Raw genomic sequence first — 27,631 nt, 5'->3', positions numbered from 1 at the left:
TAACGTTTATTGATAATTGGCCCTTTTTGGGGGGCAAACCGGGCCTGCTGATGAGAGACGGCCATCATCCTGCCTGTGCTGAGGGATGCAGTGCTTTTTTACAGTTTGTCCCTCATAATGTGTACCAAAATAATAGGTGTATAAATGACACAATATGTTACTGCATACGTCAGCAGACTAATTAGGAGTCTTTGTTTGTTTACTTACTACTAAAAGACAAGTTGTCTATTTTATTGAAGGACTAAATGACAATAATAAACATATGTTTCACGTACACTAACATTTGTTGTTGAAATAAAGGCAATAATGACATGACTAATGCTGGAGGCTATCCCAGTGCACGTCATGGTTGGGCCAACATAAGGTTATGATTTCTTCAAGTGTTGATGTTCTCCTTCATGGCAATCTTGTCTACAAACAGTGCATGTAGCTACCACAAGAGGGCGCTGTCTACACTAAACACTTACGTCTTTCTAAAAGTTGGTCCACTGTAGATTGAAAAACATGCCAACAATATTCTATATTTGTGTAGACTTAGTCAAATGACATCATGGCTTCAAAGACTTTTGGTTTGTTGAGGAGCAGAAGAAAAGAAGAAGAATTCCAAAGTCATCAAAACAAGCATTTGGTATAGCAACGTTGTGTTTTATTCTAATTTCCAATAAACAGAGAATATATCAGTCCCTTATTTGTACAAAAATACCTGAACAGGATACAATGTGGATCCAGGTGTTGTGGAGACAGAATACGAAGCAAAAAGCACATAACTAGCATCTCTTTGTTGTTGTTTTCCCTGACATGTTTACAATTGGAGCTTATGAAGAACAACAAGAAGAAGTTTAGGAGCAGAGAGAAAAGAGCAATGAAAGAGCTGATGGTCAAATGAAGCAACAATGAGGAGGCACCTGCTGCAATCAACTCACCTAGGAAAACTAACACTCTCAGGTGTGTGCATACCAATTATGTATTCATCTCCTTACACACCTCTTTAGAAAAAGTCATGTGGGACTTCTTCACATGATAGAAACATGACAAAGGAGTAGTCGGCTGCACTGAAAAGTTCAATAAGGGGAAAAAGTCTCATTTTGACATGAATAAAAGTTGTCATTTTACAAGACAAAGTCAGTTTTGGTGAAAAAATGTAAGGCAATAAAGTTGAAATATTCTGGTATAAGTAAGAAAAAACGGTACATTTGTACACATATAGCGTTTACAGTAAAATACATTTCAGCAATGTCATGTCATTTTTGCCAGAATTAAGTCTATTTTTTAGAAATGAAAAAGTAAACAAAATGAAGAATAGAAAAACAGTAATTTGCAAGAATTCTCCCACCCCAAAAAGTCAGAATTAATGTCCAAATTCTACCAGAAAAAAGTCACAATTACAGTAATTGTGATTACTGTAATTACTTTTCGGAGTATGAAATACTTTTTTTCCCCTTAACATATTTTTACATCAGTTATAAAATTTGTGCAAATGTGAAGTTGTAACTTCACAAGTTACGATTTTAGCCAAACAAAACAAGTCAGGGGGAAAAATGAAATGAAATGATGGTTTTGTGATATCAATTTGGCAGCAATTGTCATCTTTTTAGCACAACTCACATTTGAACAGTTGAAGAAAAAAATGTTGACAAAGTCAGTTGAAGTATTCATCAAAAAATAGTAACTTTACACCCAATTGTATACCTTAAAAACAACAACATATTCTTGTCATAATAGTATAACTTTTGTCCTCAACAAACATAACTTTATCTTGTCATAGCACAACTTTTTCCCTTCAAAATATTATTTACACTATTTGATTTTGTTTTTCTTTTCAGTGCATGACCCCAAAACTCCTTCGTAATTAAATGTTGAAATGTTTCAACACTTGGGAGATAAACACAAATAAATCCAGTTTGATCTGTTGAAGTAAACTTACAAAACAGCTTATTTTAATACTGTTTGTAGTGTGGTATATTCTTTCATATGTAATATATATTATATACATACATACATACATAAATGTACATACATATATCTACATACATACGTATGAGTGTATATATATATATATACACATACATATATATATATATATACACACACAAAAATGTATACATACTATAAGGTTATTAAGGTCATTTTGTGGCAAAAAGAAAATATACAATGTCATTTACACATCAGTATTAAGGAGAAAATAATGCATTCTTCATTTTACACGGAGTTGTGAGCGTAGCATTCCACACACACACACACACACACACACACACACACACACACGCACACGCACACACACACACACACACACTTAGTGATCTGTGACCTAGTACAGTGTTAGATCTTCACACACACATTCATCACTCCACTGATCTTTAACTGGACTTCAACAAGCACAGTGACCTGGGGGCGGGGCCTACAGTGACCTGGGGGGCGGGGCCTATTTCTCACTCATCATCCAACATAAGTCCAACCACTTCTACATCTAAGGCATCACGTCTCCTCTGGCTTTGCTCTCCAAAAAGGCAAATACTAAGATAACCTGCATTTAGTAATGGAGTAACAGTCGAGCCGCACACAGGATCATAGCTTACTGGCTGGGGGAGGGGCTTCAAGCATGAACCAATCCCTGGAGAGAACCTGCCCTGGTGGGCCCTAGGAGGGCAAAGTCACATGATGAGGTGGGTGGGCACAGGATGGATGTTAGGGGACATGACCCAGAGACAGGACGGATGTTAGGGTACATGACCCAGAGACAGGATGGATGTTAGGGGACATGACCCAGAGACAGGACGGATGTTAGGGGACATGACCCAGAGACAGGATGGATGTTAGGGGACATGACCCAGAGACAGGACGGATGTCAGGGGACATGACCCAGAAACAGGATGGATGTTAGGGGACATGACCCAGAGACAGGACGGATGTTAGGGGACATGACCCAGAGACAGGACGGATGTTAGGGGACATGACCCAGAGACAGGACGGATGTTAGGGTACATGACCCAGAGACAGGATGGATGTTAGGGGACATGACCCAGAGACAGGGTGGATGTTAGGTGGACATGACCCAGAGACAGGACGGATGTTAGGGGACATGACCCAGAGACAGGGTGGATGTTAGGGGACATGACCCAGAGACAGTATGGATGTTAGGGGACATGACCCAGAGACAGGACGGATGTTAGGGGACATGACCCAGAGAGAGGATGGATGTTAGGGGACATAACCCAGAGACAGGACGGATATCAGGGGACATGACCCAGAGACAGGATGGATGTTAGGGGACATGACCCAGAGACAGGACGGATGTTAGGGGACATGACCCAGAGAGAGGATGGATGTTAGGGGACATAACCCAGAGACAGGACGGATATCAGGGGACATGACCCAGAGACAGGATGGATGTTAGGGGACATGACCCAGAGACCCATAGACAGGACGGATGTTAGGGGACATGACCCAGAGACAGGGTGGATGTTAGGGGACATGACCCAGAGACAGGACGGATGTTAGGGGACATGACCCAGAGACAGGATGGATGTTAGGGGACATGACCCAGAGACAGGATGGATGTTAGGGGACATGACCCAAAGACAGATTGATGTTATGGTACATGACCCAGAGACAGGACAGATGTTAGGGGACATGACCCAGAGACAGGACGGATGTTAGGGGACATGACCCAGAGACAGGACGGATGTTAGGGGACATGACCCAGAGACAGGACGGATGTCAGGGGACATAACCCAGAGACAGGACGGATATCAGGGGACATGACCCAGAGACAGGATGGATGTTAGGGGACATGACCCAGAGACAGGACGGATGTTAGGGGACATGACCCAGAGAGAGGATGGATGTTAGGGGACATAACCCAGAGACAGGACGGATATCAGGGGACATGACCCAGAGACAGGATGGATGTTAGGGGACATGACCCAGAGACCCAGAGACAGGACGGATATCTGGGGACATGACCCAGAGACAGGATGGATGTTAGGGTACATGACCCAGAGACAGGATGGATGTTAGGGGACATGACCCAGAGACAGGATGGATGTTAGGGGACATGACCCAGAGACAGGATGGATGTTAGGGGACATGACCCAAAGACAGATTGATGTTATGGTACATGACCCAGAGACAGGACAGATGTTAGGGGACATGACCCAGAGACAGGACGGATGTTAGGGGACATGACCCAGAGACAGGACGGATGTTAGGGGACATGACCCAGAGACAGGACGGATGTCAGGGGACATGACCCAGAGACAGGACGGATGTTAGGGGACATGACCCAGAGACAGGATGGATGTTAGGGGACATGACCCAGAGACAGGACGGATGTTAGGGGACATGACCCAGAGACAGGATGGATGTTAGGGGACATGACCCAGAGACAGGACGGATGTTAGGGGACATGACCCAGAAACAGGACGGATGTCAGGGGACATGACCCAGAAACAGGACGGATGTCAGGGGACATGACCCAGAGACAGGACGGATGTTAGGGGACATGACCCAGAGACAGGATGAATGTTAGGGGACATGACCCAGAGACAGGACGGATGTCAGGGGACATGACCCAGAGACCCAGAGACAGGACGGATGTTAGGGGACATGACCCAGAGACAGGATGGATGTTAGGGGACATGACCCAGAGACAGGACGGATGTCAGGGGACATGACCCAGAGACAGGACGGATGTTAGGGGACATGACCCAGAGACAGGACGGATGTTAGGGGACATGACCCAGAGACAGGACGGATGTTAGGGGACATGACCCAGAGACAGGATGGATGTTAGGGGACATGACCCAGAGACAGGATTGATGTTAGGGTACATGACCCAGAGACAGGACGGATGTTAGGGGACATGACCCAGAGACAGGGCGGATGTTAGGGGACATGACCCAAAGACAGGATTGATGTTAGGGTACATGACCCAGAGACAGGACGGATGTTAGGGGACATGACCCAGAGACAGGGCGGATGTTAGGGGACATGACCCAGAGACAGGATGGATGTTAGGGTACATGACCCAGAGACAGGATATGGATGTTAGGGGACATGACCCAAAGACAGGACAGATGTTAGGGTACATGACCCAGAGACAGGACGGATGTTAGGGGACATGACCCAGAGACAGGGCGGATGTTAGGGGACATGACCCAGAGACAGGACGGATGTTAGGGTACATGACCCAGAGACAGGACGGATGTTAGGGGACATGACCCAGAGACAGGGCGGATGTTAGGGGACATGACCCAGAGACAGGACGGATGTTAGGGTACATGACCCAGAGACAGGATGGATGTTAGGGGACATGACCCAGAGACAGGACGGATGTCAGGGGACATGACCCAGAAACAGGACGGATGTTAGGGGACATGACCCAGAGACAGGATGGATGTTAGGGGACATGACCCAGAGACAGGATGGATGTTAGGGGACATGACCCAGAGACAGGACGGATGTCAGGGGACATGACCCAGAGACAGGACGGATGTTAGGGGACATGACCCAGAGACAGGACGGATGTTAGGGGACATGACCCAGAGACAGGACGGATGTTAGGGGACATGACCCAGAGACAGGATGGATGTTAGGGGACATGACCCAGAGACAGGATGGATGTTAGGGGACATGACCCAGAGACAGGACGGATGTTAGGGGACATGACCCAGAGACAGGACGGATGTTAGGGGACATGACCCAGAGACAGGATGGATGTTAGGGGACATGACCCAGAGACAGGACGGATGTTAGGGGACATGACCCAGAGACAGGACGGATGTTAGGGGACATGACCCAGAGACAGGATATGGATGTTAGGGGACATGACCCAAAGACAGGACAGATGTTAGGGTACATGACCCAGAGACAGGACGGATGTTAGGGGACATGACCCAGAGACAGGAAGGATGTTAGGGGACATGACCCAGAGACAGGACGGATGTTAGGGGACATGACCCAGAGACAGGACGGATGTTAGGGGACATGACCCAGAGACAGGATGGATGTTAGGGGACAAAGTCATTGCATATGATGATAATAAAGATGAAAGAAGTTATTAAATGTGACATAATTGCTACATTACGACAGTTAGCCTAGCGTAGACAAAGGCAGCTAGCTAGAAATTGTTGAGTGGAAAAGTCAAACTTCTTTGTTATGATTTGTGGGCTTTAATGACTTGTTAGCCAGCCTAGCATTTGATGCTAAGGTCATGGCAGTTGTTAGCCAGCTAGCATTTGATGCTAAGGTCATGGCAGTTGTTAGCCAGGCTAGCATTTGATGCTAAGGTCATGGCAGTTGTTAGCCAGCTAGCATTTGATGCTAAGGTCATGGCAGTTGTTAGCCAGGCTAGCATTTGATGCTAAGGTCATGGCAGTTGTTAGCCAGCTAGCATTTGATGCCAAGGTCATGGCAGTTGTTAGCCAGCTAGCATTTGATGCTAAGGTCATGGCAGTTGTTAGCCAGCTAGCATTTGATGCCAAGGTCACGGCAGTTGTTAGCCAGCTAGCATTTGATGCCAAGGTCATGGCAGTTGTTAGCCAGGCTAGCATTTGATGCCAAGGTCATGGCAGTTGTTAGCCAGCTAGCATTTGATGCCAAGGTCATGGCAGTTGTTAGCCAGCTAGCATTTGATGCCAAGGTCATGGCAGTTGTTAGCCAGCTAGCATTTGATGCCAAGGTCATGGCAGTTGTTAGCCAGCTAGCATTTGATGCCAAGGTCATGGCAGTTGTTAGCCAGCTAGCATTTGATGCCAAGGTCATGGCAGTTGTTAGCCAGCTAGCATTTGATGCTAAGGTCATGGCAGTTGTTAGCCAGCTAGCATTTGATGCCAAGGTCATGGCAGTTGTTAGCCAGCTAGCATTTGATGCCAAGGTCATGGCAGTTGTTAGCCAGCTAGCATTTGATGCCAAGGTCATGGCAGTTGTTAGCCAGCTAGCATTTGATGCCAAGGTCATGGCAGTTGTTAGCCAGCTAGCATTTGATGCCAAGGTCATGGCAGTTGTTAGCCAGCTAGCATTTGATGCCAAGGTCATGGCAGTTGTTAGCCAGCTAGCATTTGATGCCAAGGTCATGGCAGTTGTTAGCCAGCTAGCATTTGATGCCAAGGTCATGGCAGTTGTTAGCCAGCTAGCATTTGATGCCAAGGTCATGGCAGTTGTTAGCCAGCTAGCATTTGATGCCAAGGTCATGGCAGTTGTTAGCCAGCTAGCATTTGATGCCAAGGTCATGGCAGTTGTTAGCCAGCTAGCATTTGATGCCAAGGTCATGGCAGTTGTTAGCCAGCTAGCATTTGATGCCAAGGTCATGGCAGTTGTTAGCCAGCTAGCATTTGATGCCAAGGTCATGGCAGTTGTTAGCCAGCTAGCATTTGATGCCAAGGTCATGGCAGTTGTTAGCCAGCTAGCATTTGATGCCAAGGTCATGGCAGTTGTTAGCCAGCTAGCATTTGATGCTAATGTCATGGCCGTGGCTGACATTTTGTTCTGATTGCTTTTCCCCAAATCAAAAAAGGGAGGAAAACTTTCCGCAAATGTAACTAGTTTTCTCAATTGTAGTAATAATGAAGTTTTTAAGTAGTAATGAAGTTTGACAAATATGTTTCTTGTCATGTATGAAGCAAGCAGCCAAAGTCAAACATGTTCCAGAGGCTTTTAGAAAAGTTTGTTTGCCAAGCACGAGCTGCTTGTTGCAGTCTGCTTGGCATGTTATGGCGGCCATCTTGTTGTGAACTCTTCCACACTTCAAATGCAAGCCAGTTAAAGGCCTATAAATAATATTTTGGGGGATTTTTTTCACATTTGAGCATATATGCTTTTCCTGCCACATTAGCACACAGGCTAGTAGTTTTTATCTTAGCTCACTAGAATTAACATAGCTATTGTTCAGCCCAAAAGAAATACATCTTGATAATTGCATAAACATGGAATATATAACATGTTACAAGGATTAACATGGAATATATAACATGTTACAAGGATTAACATGGAATATATAACATGTTACCAGGATTAACATGGAATATATAACATGTTACAAGGATTAACATGGAATATATAACATGTTACAAGGATTAACATGGAATATATAACATGTTACAAGGATTAACATGGAATATATAACATGTTACAAGGATTAACATGGAATATATAACATGTTACAAGGATTAACATGGAATATAAAACATGTTACAAGGATTAACATGGAATATACAACATGTTACAAGGATTAACATGGAATATAAAACATGTTACAAGGATTAACATGGAATATACAACATGTTACAAGGATTAACATGGAATATAAAACATGTTACAAGGATTAACATGGAATATATAACATGTTACAAGGATTAACATGGAATATATAACATGTTACAAGGATTAACATGGAATATACAACATGTTACAAGGATTAACATGGAATATAAAACATGTTACAAGGATTAACATGGAATATATAACATGTTACAAGGATTAACATGGAATATAAAACATGTTACAAGGATTAACATGGAATATACAACATGTTACAAGGATTAACATGGAATATATAACATGTTACAAGGATTAACATGGAATATATAACATGTTACAAGGATTAACATGGAATATACAACATGTTACAAGGATTAACATGGAATATATAACATGTTACAAGGATTAACATGAAATATAAAACATGTTACAAGGATTAACATGGAATATATAACATGTTACAAGGATTAACATGGAATATACAACATGTTACAAGGATTAACATGGAATATACAACATGTTACATGGATTAACATGGAATATACAACATGTTACAAGGATTAACATGGAATATATAACATGTTACAAGGATTAACATGGAATATAAAACATGTTACAAGGATTAACATGGAATATACAACATGTTACAAGGATTAACATGGAATATAAAACATGTTACAAGGATTAACATGGAATATATAACATGTTACAAGGATTAACATGGAATATATAACATGTTACAAGGATTAACATGGAATATACAACATGTTACATGGATTAACATGGAATATACAACATGTTACAAGGATTAACATGGAATATACAACATGTTACAAGGATTAACATGGAATATACAACATGTTACATGGATTAACATGGAATATACAACATGTTACAAGGATTAACATGGAATATATAACATGTTACAAGGATTAACATGGAATATAAAACATGTTACAAGGATTAACATGGAATATAAAACATGTTACAAGGATTAACATGGAATATAAAACATGTTCCAAATTAAAAATACAAGCGATGTGTAAAATGTTAGAGTGCATGGACTGGATGTGTTTTTAAATAGTGAAGTTCAACTTTCGATGAATCCATCCCAAGTTTCAGCAAACATGCTCGCTAGTGACCTTTATCTTAGCTCAGTAGAATTAAGCCCAGAGAAGATAAAGCTGATCATTTGAGGAGTACAACCTGTTGGAAGGGGTTTAGTCAGATGTATGAAGAACACATTGAGTCGGGGAAAATCAAACTCAAATGAAAACTACAAATAAGGAAGAAGCCTAGAAATGTTCGGGTGTATTTTTTATCCCAACAATGAAATTGAAGTTATTATATGTTAACTAAGAAGCCAGCAATAGCTGAGCCCAAAGAACAGACATGTTTGGTTGGATGTATGAAGGATATCATGAAATATGTACAAGGCTCATTGTTTCCCACCTAAGGCAAGTGAAGCTCATTTGATTGTGTGGTTTTAGAGTTCACACTTCAAGTCTGTTTCTTCTTTTACAACAAAGCAAAACAAAATAATGCTGGGAGTGCTTATCTTTGATTTGTCTCTTCTGAGCGGGCGTAGAGGGGGGTGGGGGCAGTGGTCAGGATGCCCTCCGACCTTTCACTATCGCTTCAGGATCATGGAAAATGTGCAAGCAGCCAGCTCAGAAAAGAAAAGGACATTCAAAAAGCCGACAAATAAAAACCCTTTGATTGAAACTGCTTCCTCCTCCTGGCCGTTAGAAGGAGGGGACAAACAAGGAGGAGGACGCATCGCCCCCCAGCACGAGTGCAAACTAATTCTGCATTGAATCAACAGTAATAAAACAGCATTACAATGACATCAAGTAATCAAAGTCTAAAAGAGAGGCTCATTCCTGATAAACATTCCTTTGTCCTTTCTGATAAGCCCCGCCTTGTGTCAGAGACAGCAGTAGAGGGTGGGGTCAGGGGTCAGGGGTCATCATGGTGTCAGCTTATCCAGACTGGACTGCACAGGTTGAGAAAAGCCTCCTGGATCCCAGAAAAGAAAAGTTAGATTGAGATCCGGAGGGATTCCCGTCCATCCCTGATGATCAACAAAGAAGAAGAAGAAGAAGAAGAAGGTGGTGGCGCTTCCTGCACCACAGCTTATCAGGCCTGGAGGAAAGGTGAGGGTGGGGGAGGGGGAGGGGGCGCCAGACGCAGGCAAACCTCGCGGTCTCCATGGCAACGTCAAACATCCACACGGCAAATAAGGCGGAGGAGAAAGCTGGCTTGTTCACATGGCCCCCAAAGGGACCTCAGGGGTACAAGGGTGTGCAAAATGTAAAGAAAAAGGGTGCAGAAGAGGAAGGGGCGGAGTCACAAGGCCACGGCGGTGCACGGGTGTTTGAGCTTGCAGGGCAGCACTCCTCTGTTCAGCTGGTAGAAGTCCACCAAGTGAATCAGGTCGGTGAACTTGGTGGCTCCGTCGTCCAGGCTGAAGAACACCTGACCGTCTTCCTCGCACTTGACACAGGAAGAGGGGCACATTTAGCTTTTCAAAATAAAAAGTGACATAAAGATGAGCATAGTACAGCTTGTGTTGGCCATTCCAACCCGAGTATCCATCTCTTGACATTGTCAGGCCAGGATAGACCAGTGTCACTGAGCAGTGCTTCAGGGCTGGAAATCACTTGCCACAGTGCTTCTGATTTTCAGTAGGCCAATGTTTAATTGTAGTCAGAGAAAAGTTGCATGTTTTCCTTCAACCACATTTTTACTTACAGGTAATCTCATACAATGTGACGTGACGCCTGACGGTATCTAACCAAACCTTGGGGAGTGTAGTCGTTTGCTTTGGTGGCTCTGAAAATAAACTACATCTCCAGAAAGGGGACAGAAGGAGGAAGCAGGAAGTGAAGTGTGTTCCCCTTCATAGTAAATTAAAGGAATATATATATATTTTTTTAACGCCATACATAACTGAGTTATGTTGCTAACAAACTGGTCAAAGCACACTGTGTGCAATAAGGAAAGCACCCTCTGCGCACCAAAGCTACTTGATTTGCTAGCAACACCCGGAAAAGATGAAGCTAAACGTCAATCTGCGAGGTATTTACACGATTAAAAGTGAACCCACTTTACTGAGAAACTGCATTTTCCAAAGGGATCAAATGTCCACTGCAGAGGACACTGCTTGTCAGAAAGTCAAAGTTGAGCTTGATGTTTGTGTTCAACATCCCTGACACTTCATTTTCAACACTTTGTCTTGGACATTTACCACAATAATGATATAGTTACATCCCTAATATGAACTCACTACTTATTATCATGTTGATGATCATGGCTGACAGTTTAGTTTGGCAACTTGAGGCTTCCAGCTTCTGCCATCCTAGTCACTGCCGTTGTGTCCTTGGGCAAGGTACTTTATCCACACTGTAGCTTAAAGATGTAGATAATAGGCTGTCACAATTTAAAGCGCTTTGAGTCTCTCAATAAAAAGAGCTATGTAAATATAATTGACTTTATTACTTCACATTTTCAATTGAAGGTTTCAATAAGCTGTGAGCCATAATCCTCAAACTTCTATAGTTGCATGATGTCATATTACTTTCACCTTCTAAATCCAAACAAACCTTTGCACAATATTCGCATTTTTGGAGTTCACCAGTATATTTTCTATTGAAATAATAGATTCTTAAAAGTTTGAAAAATTTTACATTCTTGTGAAATTTCAACATGTTTTATTTGTTAAATTCCACAGAGGAATATATTTAAATTTAAAAAAGTGTTTTTTTTCTATGCTACGTCTGTGCCTCTTAAGACCTAACTGTTGGCTTTGTAAGGTCACCTCACCTCTACAACAAACTAAATAAATGCTAATGCACTTTTTTCTTCTCTTTTTCCCCCAAATAAAAATCAATTAAGAGAACTGATAAGGCACCGAATCGTTCAGCAGAATCGGAACTGGAAATATCTTATCCAGTTCCATCCCTACCACGCACATTATTCCAATCATTCCTGATTTGTCTTTCTAAAAACAAAACATGTAATAATAATTGAGCAGTATAATAATACAGTAGCATTAGCATGTAACGACCCAGCCTCAATCATTATGGATGAAGATAGCGCCATCGGAGACAGAAAGACGGTGGCACTTGTCGCCTGACGACCATTCTCCTTTTATTTCATCAACATTCTTTCAGACGGCTCGCCGCCAATAAAATTAGTTTGTCAAATGTTTTGTTAGAAAATGTCTTTCGTTGCCAAGGTTAATACCGTATTTTTCGGACTATAAGTCGCAGTTTTTTTCATAGTTTGGGTGCGACTTATACTCAGGAGCGACTTATGTGTGAAATGATGAACACATTAGCGTAAAATATCAAATAATATTATTGATGTCATTCACGTAAGAGACTAGACGTATAAGATTTCATGGGATTTAGCGATTAGGAGTGACAGATTGTTTGGTAAACGTATAGCATGTTCTATATGTTATAGTTATTTGAATGACTCTTACCATAATATGTTACGTTAACATACCAGGCACGTTATTTATGCCTCATATAACGTACACTTATTCAGCCTGTTGTTCACTATTCTTGATTTATTTTAAATTGCCTTTCAAATGTCTATTCTTGCTGTTGGCTTTTATCAAATACATTTCCCCCAAAAATGCGACTTATACTCCATTGCGACCTTCTTTATGTATCAGGCATGTGATTTGACCACAATGAAAAAGACTGAAAAAATTTCCGGGGGTCTGGGGGACGAAGGCCCCCAGCCAGGTCCAGCCAGCCAGGGTCCAGGTCCCCCGAAGCTCCTGGTTTTTCACCAATTTAACATGCTAACATTAACAAAGACAGCACCATTTGAAGAAAATATTTGAGTGTTTAAAGACATGAAAAATTAATAGAACATACATAACCCAATTATAATAATGAATCACTGTATATGGTTCAGTCCCAACAGTATTTAGTCACTAATATTTAGTTTCACATCCACAGGTGTCACATTGATCAGTGATATTATCTACAGTTTATTTACAGTATCACCACATGACTTCAGTTCCCTTCACACATTAGCTTCCTCGGAGAGTCCTAACATGAGCCTTCCTTGCACATTTCTGAGCAGCCTGCATTTTCTTTTTGGTCTCTGCTTTTGTAGCTTCTTTTTTGGATTTTTGGATAAATATAACAAAATACCAAATGTAAACATTTCATTCTTTTCGCCAAAATAGGATATACATTTATGAAAATAATTAAACATGTTTAGTATTGTTTACTCATATTTGAAAATAGGAAATAATAATAATGTGAGGACACGGACATATTGCATGAAACAAGTGTGAAAATATTTACCTTCAAGATTGTTACACCACTGACAATAGTTTCAAGAGACTACATAAGAACTTAATATTACAAAATAGTATTATATGCAAATGTATTTCAAATAAATTGTTAACTGGAATCAATAATGCGACTCTTTGAATTTCTGTAATTTCATAATATATTTTCACGTGGCTTTTTATTTTTAGAAAAACCCATTTATATTTCGCAAAGCAATAATTGGTTAATATTTAAAACAAACGTGCGTATTTCGCAAGCAAATATTTTTTAGCTTACCTCATTATTAACAACCCTGTCTGCAACTGAAGTGGCTTGTGGGTGGATCTTTCCTCTCCATGTCACTTTCGGTTGACATCCAAAAGTAGCAGCTAGTGAAAAGTTAGTTTTCCTTGCTTCAAGTTGTTTCATATGTTTTTGGCGTTTCGCATGTACTTCCAAAGCCTTGAAACCTCGCGATCCATAGTCAATATTATCATGACACCACGTGCACAAAACCTTTCCGGGACCATCGATTTTCCGAATAAAATCACCGAACAAAGTCGTAACTTCCTTCTTCCCAACAGTATCAGTGATTTCCCTTTCCATCCAGTCCCATCCAAACTTATTTTTGACATGTTTATCAATTTATTTTACTCGTAAAGCGTCCTTTCTCTCGAGAACCGACATCGTTTACATATGGAAAATGGCGGTATGATGACGTTATTAACGTCATCATTCATAACAGATGTCCTGATTGGTCACAAGGAACATATCGACCAATCAACTAGGGCGTAATATAAACTACGTCTCGAATCTTGATTTAGGGTCGGAAAAAAAACGGAAAAACGGAAGATAATTTTTTTCCCCCCGAGATTAAAAAAGACGGAATTCCGACTTTAGACGGAAAAATCACATGCCTGTGTATTTTGGCCGGTGCGACTTATACTCCGGGGCGACTTATACTCCGAAAAATACGGTACTTGCTCTGTCTTTTTTCACCAAGGGATTTTTCTCATCCATTATGTGCAATCTGATGCATCATCTCCATGTTTTCCTTTGATCAAATCAATAAATCTTTGTTTCTCTTTCACAAAGACCCCCTCAAACAATAACAGACTTCTCAGTGCATATCATTGATAGAATCGTACTCTGGAGCGATGGAAAAAATAAAAAAAAAAGGTCATGTGGTCTTGATGAGTCCAAACTGAGCCTTTTCCCAGGAAAGCAGCACATCAGTGTATGCACAAAGAATCCACTGCAGAATTTGAATCCCATACAAATATTTGGGTATGCACAGAGGTCCAACTTTCTTATCTTTAATAGACTTTTTTTTCTCCCCAGAATGCAACTCTGCATGGAAATGATTGCTAGGAGATTGCATAAGATTAGCGACATGATGCCAAAAAGGAAATGCTTGCTGTAATGAAAGCTAAAGGAGGTTGAGTGGAATATTAGAGAGGGAATGTTTTGGCCGGCTGGTGTATTTTCCGTTGCTGCATTAAGCAATAGCAGGTTTGGTGGTAAATGTCCTGAAGCACATTATTATTGCTACTTACCGGTAGGATCTGGAAGTGCTTGATCTTCTGGTGGTGGCACATGGTGAGCACGAAGGCCTTGGGGTTACTCTGACTGTCCCGCAACAGGAACAACCTGCACACAACCCAAAGACATTTGAAACAAGTGTAACATACGTAGAAGGAAAAAGTATTATTGGCAGACATGGACCAATACGTATCGTGGAACCTCCATTCACCAACACCTCTTTTTGTCAACTTTTTGGTTTACAAATCTTTAGATCGCGCCAAAAATTCCTCCACGCTTTTGTTTACCAACACTTCATTTTGTGTGCTGCGTGAAGCCTTAGGGCGCTGCCATTTGGGAGAGGCGGAGCTACCTACGTGACATCCTGTTTACACAGTGGCCACTTCTCAGAGCTTCAGCCTGTCTTTCCTATCTCGCCATTCACCAAGTTTAGTCTATTTTGCTACTTACTATGGCTCCAAACAAGCCAACAAACCAGTCTGGAAAGAAGGCAAGGATTCGCTGTGGACTTAGAAAGGAGAGGGAGCCCGCACACACTTTACCCTCCTCTCTCTGCTCCGGGACAGCAAGGTAAAAATTATTCTATGCTATTTTATTATTGTTGTAGCAAAATGGTTGTTAACGTTTTTTTAAAACACCAAAAAAACTTGAATGTGTGCGCTCGCTTTGACAGTTCTGATTGTTGTTATTTTGATAATGAAGAACATCTTAATCAATTACCCCCTTTTCATGTTTATTTGATACATATATATGAATTTTCATGTTTATTTGATACATATATATTAATTTTCATGTTTATTTGATACATTTATATGCATTTTCATGTTTATTTGACACATATATATGAATGTTCATGTTTATTTGACACATATATATGAATGTTCATGTTTATTTGATACATATGTATGAATTTTCATGTTTATTTGATACATATATATTAATTGTCATGTTTATTTGATACATATATATGCATTTTCATGTTTATTTGATACATATATATGAATGTTCATGTTTATTTGATACATATATATGAATGTTCATGTTTATTTGACACATACATATGAATGTTCATGTTTATTTGATACATATATATGAATGTTCATGTTTATTTGATACATATATATTAATTTTCATGTTTATTTGATACATATATATGCATTTTCATGTTTATTTGATACATATATATGAATGTTCATGATTATTTGATACATATATATGAATTTTCATGTTTATTTGATACATATATATGAATGTTCATGTTTATTTGATACATATATATTAATTTTCATGTTTATTTGATACATATATATGCATTTTCATGTTTATTTGACACATATGAATGTTCATGATTATTTGATACATATATATGAATTTTCATGTTTATTTGATACATATATATGAATGTTCATGTTTATTTGATACCTGTATATATGAATGTTCATGTTTATTTGACACATATATATGAATTTTCATGTTTATTTGATACATATATATGAATGTTCATGTTTATTTGATACATATATATGAATGTTCATGTTTATTTGATACATATATATTAATTTTCATGTTTATTTGATACATATATATGAATTTTCATGTTTATTTGATACATATATATTAATTTTCATGTTTATTTGATACATACTGTATATATGGATTGAACTACAAACCCCGTTTCCATATGAGTTGGGAAATTGTGTTAGATGTAAATATAAAGAGAATACAATGATTTGCAAATAATTTTCAACCCATATTCAAATGAATGCACTACAAAGACAACATATTTGATGTTCAAACTCAAACTATTTTTTTTTTTTGCAAATAATAATTAACTTTGAGTTTCATGGCTGCAACACGTGCCAAAGTAGTTGGGAAAGGGCATGTTCACCACTGTGTTACATGGCCTTTTCTTTTAACAACACTCGATAAACGATTGGGAACTGAGGAAACTAATTGTTGAAGCTTTGAAAGTGGAATTCTTTCCCATTCTTGTTTTATGTAGAGCTTCAGTCGTTCAACAGTCCGGGGTCTCTGCTGTCGTATTTTACGCTTCATAATGCGCCACACATTTTCCATGGGAGACAGGTCTGGACTGCAGGCGGGCCAGGAAAGTACCCGCACTCTTTTTTTACGAAGCCACGCTGTTGTAACACGTGCTGAATGTGGCTTGGCATTGTCTTGCTGAAATAAGCAGGGGCATCCATGAAAAAGACGGCGCTTAGATGGCAACATATGTTGTTCCAAAAGCTGTATGTACCTTTCAGCATTAATGGTGCCTTCACAGATGTGTAAGTTACCCATGTCTTGGGCACTAATACACCCCCATACCATCACACATGCTGCCTTTTACACTTTGCGCCGATAACAGTCTGGATGGTTCTTTTCCTCTTTGGTCCGGATGACATAATGTCGAATATTTCCAAAAACAATTTGAAATGTGGACTCGTCAGACCACAGAACACTTTTCCACTTTGTATCAGTCCATCTTAGATGAGCTCAGGCCCAGAGAAGCCGGCGGCGTTTCTGGGTGTTGTTGATAAATGGCTTTCGCTTTGCATAGGAGAGTTTTAACTTGCACTTACAGATGTAGCGACCAACTGTAGTTACTGACAGTGGGTTTCTGAAGTGTTCCTGAGCCCATGTGGTGATATCCTTTACACACTGATGTCGCTTGTTGATGCAGTACAGCCTGAGGGATCGAAGGTCACAGTCATTCAATGTTGGTTTCCGGCCATGCTGCTTACGTGCAGTGATTTCTCCAGATTCTCTGAACCGTTTGATGATATTATGGAGCGTAGATGTTGAAATCCCTAAATTTCTTGCAATTGCACTTTGAGAAACGTTGTTCTTAAACTGTTTGACTATTTGCTCACGCAGTTGTGGACAAAGTGGTGTACCTCGCCCCATCCTTTCTTGTGAAAGACTGAGCATTTGTTGGGAAGCAGTTTTTATACCCAATCATGGCACCCACCTGTTCCCAATTAGCCTGCACACCTGTGGGATGTTCCAAATAAGTGTTTGATGAGCATTCCTCAACTTTATCAGTATTTATTGCCACCTTTCCCAACTTCTTTGTCACGTGTTGCTGCCATCAAATTATAAAGTTAATGATTATTTGCACAAAAAGAAAAATGTTTATGAGTTTGAACATGAAATATGTTGTCTTTGTGGCATATTCAACTGAATATGGCTTGAAAAGGATTTGCAAATCATTGTATTCTGTTTATATTTACATCTAACACAATTTCCCGACTCATATGGAAACGGGGTTTGTAGATTTGATCATATTTTGTGATGTTTGGATAGGTGAATCACAAAGTCCCAATGTTGAAACACTCCATCTAAGTTGACTATAATAGGGACTTATGACAATCTTGCATGTTTTTATAGGTAACTTTACTTTGCTTCACTGTCCAAACGTTTTGATTTCCAAAGCATGTTGAAAAAGCAATGGAGGCTTGACTGTATGTGGTTGCAGACAAATACAATGTACAGTATTCTACATCTATGATGTGACTTAAAGAGGGTGTCTGGATATTTGTGTTCATCTGGCATATGTGCATGTCTTTTTACCCGTCTACTTGGCCTTGTTGGATGATCATTTTGTGGGCTTCTTCTCTCATGATGCGACCGTGAAACCAAACCTGCGTCCTGTGGATGACTGGGAGAACACACTGGCATTAGGAAGGGCTAACACGCTATATGCATCAGGCTTGTAAAAAAAACGTCTCCCAAATTTCAATTAAATTCCAAGCATTTGAATTGCATTTCAAAGTGAGATTGTGAAGTGAAGTGAATTATATTTATACAGCGCTTTTTCTCTAGTGACTCAAAGCGCTTTACATAGTGAAAGCCAATATCTAAGTTACATTTAAAGCAGTGTGGGTGGGTAAAGTGTCTTGCCCAAGGACACAACTGCAGTGACTAGGATGGCGGAAGCGGGGATCGAACCAGGAACCCTCAAGTTGCTGGCACGGCCACTCTACCAACCACCCCAAGATTGAGTAAAGCACAACACTTTATATTTCAATGACAGCAAATGCTATTCTATAAAAGAGGTGATTTTATTTGATGTATTCCGTATGAGTTTCTAATTATGGGAAAATGCTTCATGATTATTGCAATTTACCACAACTGTGTGGTTTGTTCATTTTCAAATGTAAATAATAATGGAGCTGATATGTGTTTGCTTAGAAGAATTGAAGCTACAACCTTTGTTAAACGTGTAACTTGGCTATAAGGAATTGATCTGAACTGCAGGAAATTGAATTCCACTTCCTGTTATTCAAATAAACTTCCTGTGCAGTGGAGCCAATTCATGTAGAAATAGTGGAACTGAAGTGTTGGAATCAGAATTGTGCACAAGCCGAGAAGAACTTTTGTATTTGGCAAATGTCTACCTGTGCTCAAAGAGGACGGGTGCAAAGGTGACGAGCTGCCCAGGACATTCATACGCTGGCTCCGTTTCTAGGACACATGAAGAGAGTTTCAATGTCACATGATTAGACGTCACGTGACCAGGTCTTACCCGCCACGTCTGACCCTCCTCTAGGGCGGCGCTCTGAGCTTCCACGGGGTTGTCGATGACGCGGCCCGTTCTTCCTGAGAAGTCCATCGCCACCAGAGAGTTTTCAGACACACTCCGCTGGTTTGGGGAGGTTTTAGGGTCGGCAGAGGGTGAGGGAATGGAGCAGAAGAAGGGGGACAAAGGTCAGAGGTGTAAGAAGCCAGACACAGTCAGTGAGGCATGACAAATCCTGTCTGCTCCACTCATGTTCAGACAGCAACACTTTTTCTTTCATTCACTTCATAAAACTCATCTCGTCGGACACGTTGTTGTGTTAAAGCTTGAAAAAGGAAGTGAACAATTGTGTTAGAAATGATTTCTAGACTGAAAGTAGGAGTAGGATTAAATAAGCTCGGCTTCTTCCTATTCCTTTTGTGAAACTGTAAAATGTGATGTATCGTATTGCAATTGTATACATCACTTTCTTTTAATTACTTCTTTGTTTTGCTTTTTTAAACATGTCCAAAATAATATATATATACAGTATATCAAAATATATATGAAGCAGTTTGCGCCGTACTGCTGTGTTGTACTTACTATTATATGAACATGTGGTTATACTTCATACTTTTTTGTACTTACATATTATGGAGTTTTTACTTTTGGAAATAACCCATCTGCATTGCAATTAAGGTAAATAAATGCACCAACTATAATTTGAGTCTTTTCAGTATGTTTATATTTATATGTTTACAAGGATGTATACATTTATATGTATTTATCACACTTTTGCATTTTGATGAAACATGATTCATCTTAGTAAATTACTTGCGTACATAATTGACCATATTTTTCGGACTATAAGTCGCAGTTTTTTTCATAGTTAGGCCGGGGGTGCGACTTAAACTCAGGAGCGACTTATGTGTGAAATTATTAACACATTAGTGTAAAATATCAAATAATATTATTTATCTCATTCACGTAAGAGACTAGACGTATAAGATTTCATGGGATTTAGCGATTAGGAGTGACAGATTGTTTGGTAAACGTATAGCATGTAGGGATGATGTTTGATAAGAAATGATCGAGTTCGAGCCTATTATCGAATCGATTCCTTATCGGTTCTCTTATGGAGTCCAGATAGGTTGCTGTATATGGAAAAAAACACAATATTTGGTTGAACAAAAGCTCACTTTTATTATATAAGAAAAAAATAAAATCTAATAAATAAATAAATATTGACTGTTACCCCCCTAAAAAAAATAAAAAAATAAAAATAAATATTGACTGTTGTTACCCAAAGTATATTAAGTGGGATTTTTCAGAAAAACAAATATATACAGTAACACAAAAACAAGCTGTCTCTGTGATCACTATAGGTGTATAAATAATAATATAGTGTTAAATAAAATAATACAGCTCTCCAAAAAGTGCACTTCTGCTGCTATTGGAACATAACTGTTTGTTATGATGCTTTGACATTTTTGCACTTTATTTCTTTATTGAAAGAAAATTCTATGAAGAGAAAAGTTGTTTGCAAATGTGGTTACAATGCTAAAAAATGAAAAGTTAAAGCTAAAAAAAGAAATACACTTTATTGAGTTAAAATCTTTCTTTATAGGGGGAAAGATGTGATGTTATGAGCTAGGGAAAATAACAACTACACTATCCAGCATGCAACGGGAGTGACGAGCATGCACGGTAGCCCCGAAAAGTGTTGTTGCATGTTGTCACCCGGCAGCTAAGAATGAGGTTATGAGCACGCTGTGAAAGTAAACGTCAAGAACTCAGCCAACACGCCTCGTCTGCATTATTTATAATTAGACAGACAACACATATACAGTGTGATTTTGTAACGTTTACAAGGAAAGAAAAACAAAAGTTCAAAAAGGGAGATATATGTTGTATATATATGTATGTGCTGCGGTGTCATATATGTTGTATATATATGTATGTGCTGCGGTGTCATATATGTTGTATATATATGTATGTGCTGCGGTGTCATATATGTTGTATATATATGTATGTGCTGCGGTGTCATATATGTTGTATATATATGTATGTGCTGCGGTGTCATATATGTTGTATATATATGTATGTGCTGTGGTGTCATATATGTTGTATATATATGTATGTGCTGCGGTGTCATATATGTTGTATATATATGTATGTGCTGCAGTGTTGTATATATATGTATGTGCTGCGGTGTCATATATGTTGTATATATATGTATGTGCTGCAGTGTTGTATATATATGTATGTGCTGCAGTGTTGTATATATATGTATGTGCTGCGGTTGTTTTAAGAAGGTTGTGACAGCTGCCGTAAAGGAGGTGCGTTGCTAGCCTGGTTGCTATGTTTCCGGTTGGTGGTAAAAGTGTTGGTCATGTGTTTGCACCCTGCTCAAATCTCTCAGTAAAGTTATTCATTGGATTATACCTTTTGTCTTGAACTTTATTACACCTTGGAGCGCTTTTTCCCGTCTATTGTTTTCCTGCTTTCGCTATCTGTGCCTAATGACTGAGCTACGTGACGCCATTTCTTGTGATGTCACACGGGGCATTTCTGGTCGGGACGGGATTCCAGGGATTCGAATAAAGAACCAACTCTTTTTCTTTACTATAGTGGTCTCGATAACGGGTACCGGTTCTCAAAAAGGGATTCGAGTCCGAGGACTCGTTCTTTTCTTATCGAACAACCGGGAAAACCAGTTTCGAGTATCATCCCTAATAGCATGTTCTATATGTTAGTTATTTGAATGACTCTTACCATAATACGTTACGTTAACATACCAGGCACGTTATTTATGCCTCATACAACGTACACTTATTCAGCCTGTTGTTCACTATTCCTGATTTATTTTAAATTGCCTTTCAAATGTCTATTCTTGGTGTTGGCTTTTATCAAATACATTTCCCCAAAAAATGCGACTTACACTCCAGTGCGACTTATATGTTTTTTTCTTTCTTTATTATGCATTTTCGGCCGGTGCGACTTATACTCCGAAAAATACGGTAAATTAACTTTAAAAGACCTCAATATTTTGTCACAAATATTGTTCAAATGTGTTACTTAAATGCGTGTCATTTATTTGTTCAAAACGTTTATGTCAAGTACTGCCTGGGTTTATTCTGAAGTGAATTTTGCCAAAGCACTCCTCTGTGCACTGCCATAAAACTACCCGCTCTACTTCTCAGGTACTTGTCCACAGGTAAGGTAAAGGAGCATGGGCCGTCAGAATAAATTGTGTTCACACATGATTAATGTGATTGGTGGCATGAGGTAAAGTGTTACATAAGCACCCAGGTAGCAAAGAGTGAGTTGATGGGCTAGTTAACGGGTGCTTGCATGATTCTTACCACAGGCGTGGAGAAATGTGACAGGTTTGGCTTCCTGTGCTGGGGCACGCTGTAACTCTTATACAGGACGATGCCATGCTGGGAAAACAAGCACATGAATGTTTGCAGTGATGAACTTGTACATAAGAAGGGTTTAGGTACCTTAAGAAGTCTGAAAGCGGTCATCCAGCAGGTCCTGCTCTGCTCGTCTTCAGCACACAACATCTTCATCTCTTTGCAGTCTCCCCTGGCTTTACTGGGCTGGGAAAAAGAACACAACTTGAAAAGTCGCTTCCAATGAGGCCAAGCAAGACTGAATTGGATCAGATACAATTCTGTAGCACATAATATACCACATTTTTTAGACCATAGGGCGCATCGGATTATAAGACTCATTTAAAGGGTCATATCATGCTGTTTTTTATCTATATCTTTTGGTCTATATAACATGCAATTGTGTTTTTTGGTCAAATGTTGCATAGATGATGTTTTAGAGACCACACTTATCATTACACCTTGTACCAAATAAAATGACTATGAAATCTGTAAGCACAACCAGAATTTATCTGTTCATTAAGCGCACCAGGTTGGAAGGCGCACTGTTGATTTTTGAGAAAATTGAAAGATTTTAAGAGCACCTCAGAGTCTGAAAAATACGCTATCTTGGAAATATCTTCTGCAAAATCACATGAACAAATCATGATGATCAATGCAGCATGACTACTGAAATAAGAAATTATGTCTTGCATTTTCTTTTGTTTAGATTTTGATGATCACAAGAAATATTTATTTTTTACCTATATTAATCATGTTTGATTTAGCATTAGCAAAAACAACTCAATGAAGAAGAGAATATAAATGCACTTAACATGCTAACCTTCAACATCATTTCATGTCTGCTTTTATAAAACATTTATCCACATTCATGTCACTCCTTTTGTCAGATTGTTGTGCTATTTGAAGCGCTTTTGGTGCAGTGTGCATTCTCTACCATAATTATACAAAATAATATTTACGATACTTTTTGTCAGTCGATTGTTCTTAATGTTTTTTGGAGTCATTTTTCAGATCTAGAGGACCAACGTCTCGTTTGCATCTGCAGCCTGTCACTACCGGATCAACTGTACATTTGCATTCAAACTACTTGGACATACTGGCAGAAATGTGGAGCTAAAGACCTCAAGAATTTTGAGTCATCCTGCGCTGCATTTATTTGCTTTAAAATTCCTATAAATTTATGGATGGATTCATCAAAATGAATGCATGAATTTAGACAGCCGTAATAATACATGTGGCAGATATACTGTAGGAACAAATCCATACAGCCACTGCAATGTCACGTACAAGTTTAGTTTTTATTCTGTGCTTTAAAGGATTTAGTCTACATGTCATGCATATCATTTTTTTTATACTACAGGTGTGACAAGACTAAAAAGTGATGATTTTTTACATTTAGAGGAAAGCAGTTAGCACTCAAAATTGTTAAATGTATTTTTTAAACGGAAACATTTGCACATGAAGTGCTTTGCACACACTCTAGACTGGGAACTAGAGCGATGTTCCCCACACTAGTGCTGCAAGACATGATGGGAGACATCTGACCGCTGTCCTTCACTTCGGAGCCACAGCCAACATCGTGTGTGTGTGTGTGTGTGTGTGTGTGTGTGTGTGTGCGTGCGCAGGTTAAACTGTGAATCACGAACGCCAAGACTGGACAGAAAAGGGCAAAGGAGACATGGGACAACAAGACACCACCGTGATAAAACACATGAATACATTACATTGATACACCCGACAGACCACTTGAAGAGCCTCCTCAAAAATACATTGAATTATATTTACTTTAACTTATGGAATTCTACAGTTAAAAGTTTGTGCATAGTTGTAAAAAAAAAACAAAAAACTTCAAAGTGCACCTGCATTGTTAAGTGAGCCAGTCAAATTAGTCTCTCACGCACACACAGAGAGAGAGAGAGAGAGAGAGAGAGAGAGAGAGAGAGAGAGAGAGAGAGAAAGTATCAGACTAGCTTTGTTAAAGTAGGGGCGCTGTCAGGAATTGTAACAGCTGCCAGTCAGAGGCTCTTAGAATTGTTCATCCTTTACCAGACTTACTGAATATGTACAAGTAACTGCTACGTATTATTGTGTGAGTTATAGCAGTGCTGTTGCAGCTGAGATAGGCTCCAGCGACCCAAAAAAGGACAAGCGGAAGAAAATAAATGGATGGTCGGATGGATGGATGTTGCGGTCTTTTGTAGTTGGACAAATAGTATTTATTTGATCTTCCACTGACCTCAGCTTTACACGTGGCCTTCATCTTTCACGTTACCCAGACCATCAGTGGCTGCATGTCAGTCATTCTTTATTTAGCTTGCTCCAAATATGCTGAATATGTTTTTAAAGCAAGAGTCACAATGTTATTTCGCTTTCCTTTAGGGCAGTGGTCCCCAAACACCGGCACCGGTCCGTGACGCATTTGCTACCGGGCCGCACGGAGACATTAAATCATTTATAAACGACCGCATTTTCTCCCACTTAACTTTTGTCAGTCCCACCAATTAGCTTGTTTATAGATGTGTTATAAAACTCCTGATAGGAAGTCACCATTTGCTATATTTGTTACATCTTTCTTACATGGGACAATGCACATTAATAAAGATATCAAATGTAATTGTAGTCAAAAGCTAGGTTCCATCAGGTTGATGACCTAAGATCAGGAACAAAGTGACCATGGTAGTGCTAAATTGTTGCATAGAAGAATTGTGCTGAAGGAATAAAATACACATTTCCTTTGGCCTAGTAAGTTCAAGTGCACATAGTCCTATTACACAAGTAGTTAGCAATAACAGATGTATTTACGCATGGAAAATTGTAGCAAAAAAAGCTAACATTAGCGTAACTACTTATGAAATATTGCACAAAATATGAATGCATATGGAAATCCACAGAAATCTATTGGAACTAATGTCAAGTATTTCTAGCTTCATCATATATCCATGCTCTTGTCCTTGAATGTGAGGCATCACCTGTAACCCATCAGATAGTAAAGCCAAAAAAAAAGCCTACTACTAGCAAAAATGAGTACAAAACAAAAGTCTATGGAGAGCTTTTTTTGCAAAGGCCAGGGGTTCCCAGGAATTCAACGTTATGGTGAGTGTTTTCACATATTCATTTTTCATGCACTTATTTGCTATATATGTATTTATCTGCCACACATGGAAAGCCGGTCCCTGGAAAATAATGCCTACATTAAAGCGGTCCCTGGTGCAAAAAAGGTCGGGGAGCCCTGCTTTAGGGTACGTCTGTGTGCCATTAGAAGCTTGCAAAGTTAACTCCCCTTAGAGAGTTCACCAGGGGAGCCAAGCAGGTTTGGTTACACAGCTAGACCAACCAGCAGGGAGCAGCTTCATGTAGGCAGTATTTCCACAGACTGTGTGGCAGGTACACAGCATGACAAATACAACCCACCATAACGCTGCATTGCTGGGAGACATGGACTTTTTTCCCTTGGCTAAAAAGCTATCCAAATACTTTATTTTTTACTCATTTTGGCTAGCTTGCGGACTTATTTTCTGGCTAATGTATCTGATGCATTATACGTGGTACGTTATTAGTTTCAATGGATTTCTATTCTAGAAGTTATGTACTCATATTTTGTGAAATATTTCATACATAAATACATTCATGTTTACAGATAAAACCCTATCAATACCATCAATTATCAGTACTATATATGTATTTGGAGTAAAAGCAGACTTTTATGAGCACAAGAGGTTGTGCACCAGCAACATCGTATTTGCAGTGCAATGCAGTTATGCCATCACTGGGTTTCACAATTATACTGCTTATGCCAATAGTAATAGTTCAAATAGTAGTCAAGTAAAAACATATTTATGTATGGCATTCATGTGCAAAGTCCAGACCTTCAACATGATTTATTATCAAATACATAAGTCAATAGGGATGATACTCGAAAGTGGTTTTACCGGTTGTTCAATAAGAAAAGAACCGAGTCCTCGACACGAATCCCTTTTTGAGAACCGGTACCCGTTATCGAGACCACTATAGTAAAGAAAAAGAGTTGGTTCTTTATTCGAATCCCTGGAATCCCGTCCCGACCAGAAATGCCCCGTGAGACATCACAAGAAATGACGTCACGTAGCTCAGTCATTAGGCGCAGATAGCGAAAGCAGGAAAAACAATGGACCGGAAAAAGCGCTCCAAGGTGTAATAAAGTTCAAGACAAAAGGTATAATCCAATGAATAACTTTACTGAGAGATTTGAGCAGGGTGCAAACACATGACCAACACTTTTACCACCAACCGGAAACATAGCAACCAGGCTAGCAACGCACCTCCTTTACGGCAGCTGTCGCAACATTCTTAAAACAACCGCAGCACATACATATATATACAACACTGCAGCACATACATATATATACAACACTGCAGCACATACATATATATACAACATATATGACACCGCAGCACATACATATATATACAACATATATGACACCGCAGCACATACATATATATACAACATATATGACACCGCAGCACATACATATATATACAACATATATGACACCGCAGCACATACATATATATACAACATATATGACACCGCAGCACATACATATATATACAACATATATGACACCGCAGCACATACATATATATACAACATA

At 39.6% G+C, this 27,631-nt stretch overlaps 1 protein-coding gene across 8 annotated transcripts in view; it reads right to left on the bottom strand.

Annotated features, from left to right (window-relative positions):
• The window catches only part of LOC133636311 (growth factor receptor-bound protein 10-like), a 148,773-nt gene that overhangs the window by 23,640 nt on the left and 97,502 nt on the right, over positions 1–27,631 (bottom strand). For 7 of the 8 annotated variants that reach the window (XM_062030184.1, XM_062030185.1, XM_062030186.1 and 4 more), the window contains 6 exons: positions 23,103–23,201; positions 22,962–23,039; positions 19,624–19,740; positions 19,496–19,562; positions 18,669–18,756; positions 15,110–15,203 (listed from right to left, as the gene is read on the bottom strand). In XM_062030184.1, coding sequence (XP_061886168.1) covers positions 15,110–15,203; positions 18,669–18,756; positions 19,496–19,562; positions 19,624–19,740; positions 22,962–23,039; positions 23,103–23,201 — 543 coding nt within the window. Of the gene's footprint in view, positions 1–9,560; positions 10,753–15,109; positions 15,204–18,668; positions 18,757–19,495; positions 19,563–19,623; positions 19,741–22,961; positions 23,040–23,102; positions 23,202–27,631 lie in introns of those variants that run through there. The other variant, XM_062030189.1, reaches the window with a different exon arrangement.

The sequence above is a fragment of the Entelurus aequoreus genome, linkage group LG20, assembly GCF_033978785.1.
Source record: "Entelurus aequoreus isolate RoL-2023_Sb linkage group LG20, RoL_Eaeq_v1.1, whole genome shotgun sequence".
NCBI classification, from domain to species: Eukaryota; Metazoa; Chordata; class Actinopteri; order Syngnathiformes; family Syngnathidae; genus Entelurus; species Entelurus aequoreus.
The sequence above is the reverse complement of the archived record's forward strand: the minus strand, read 5'-3'. Positions and strand labels throughout refer to the sequence as shown.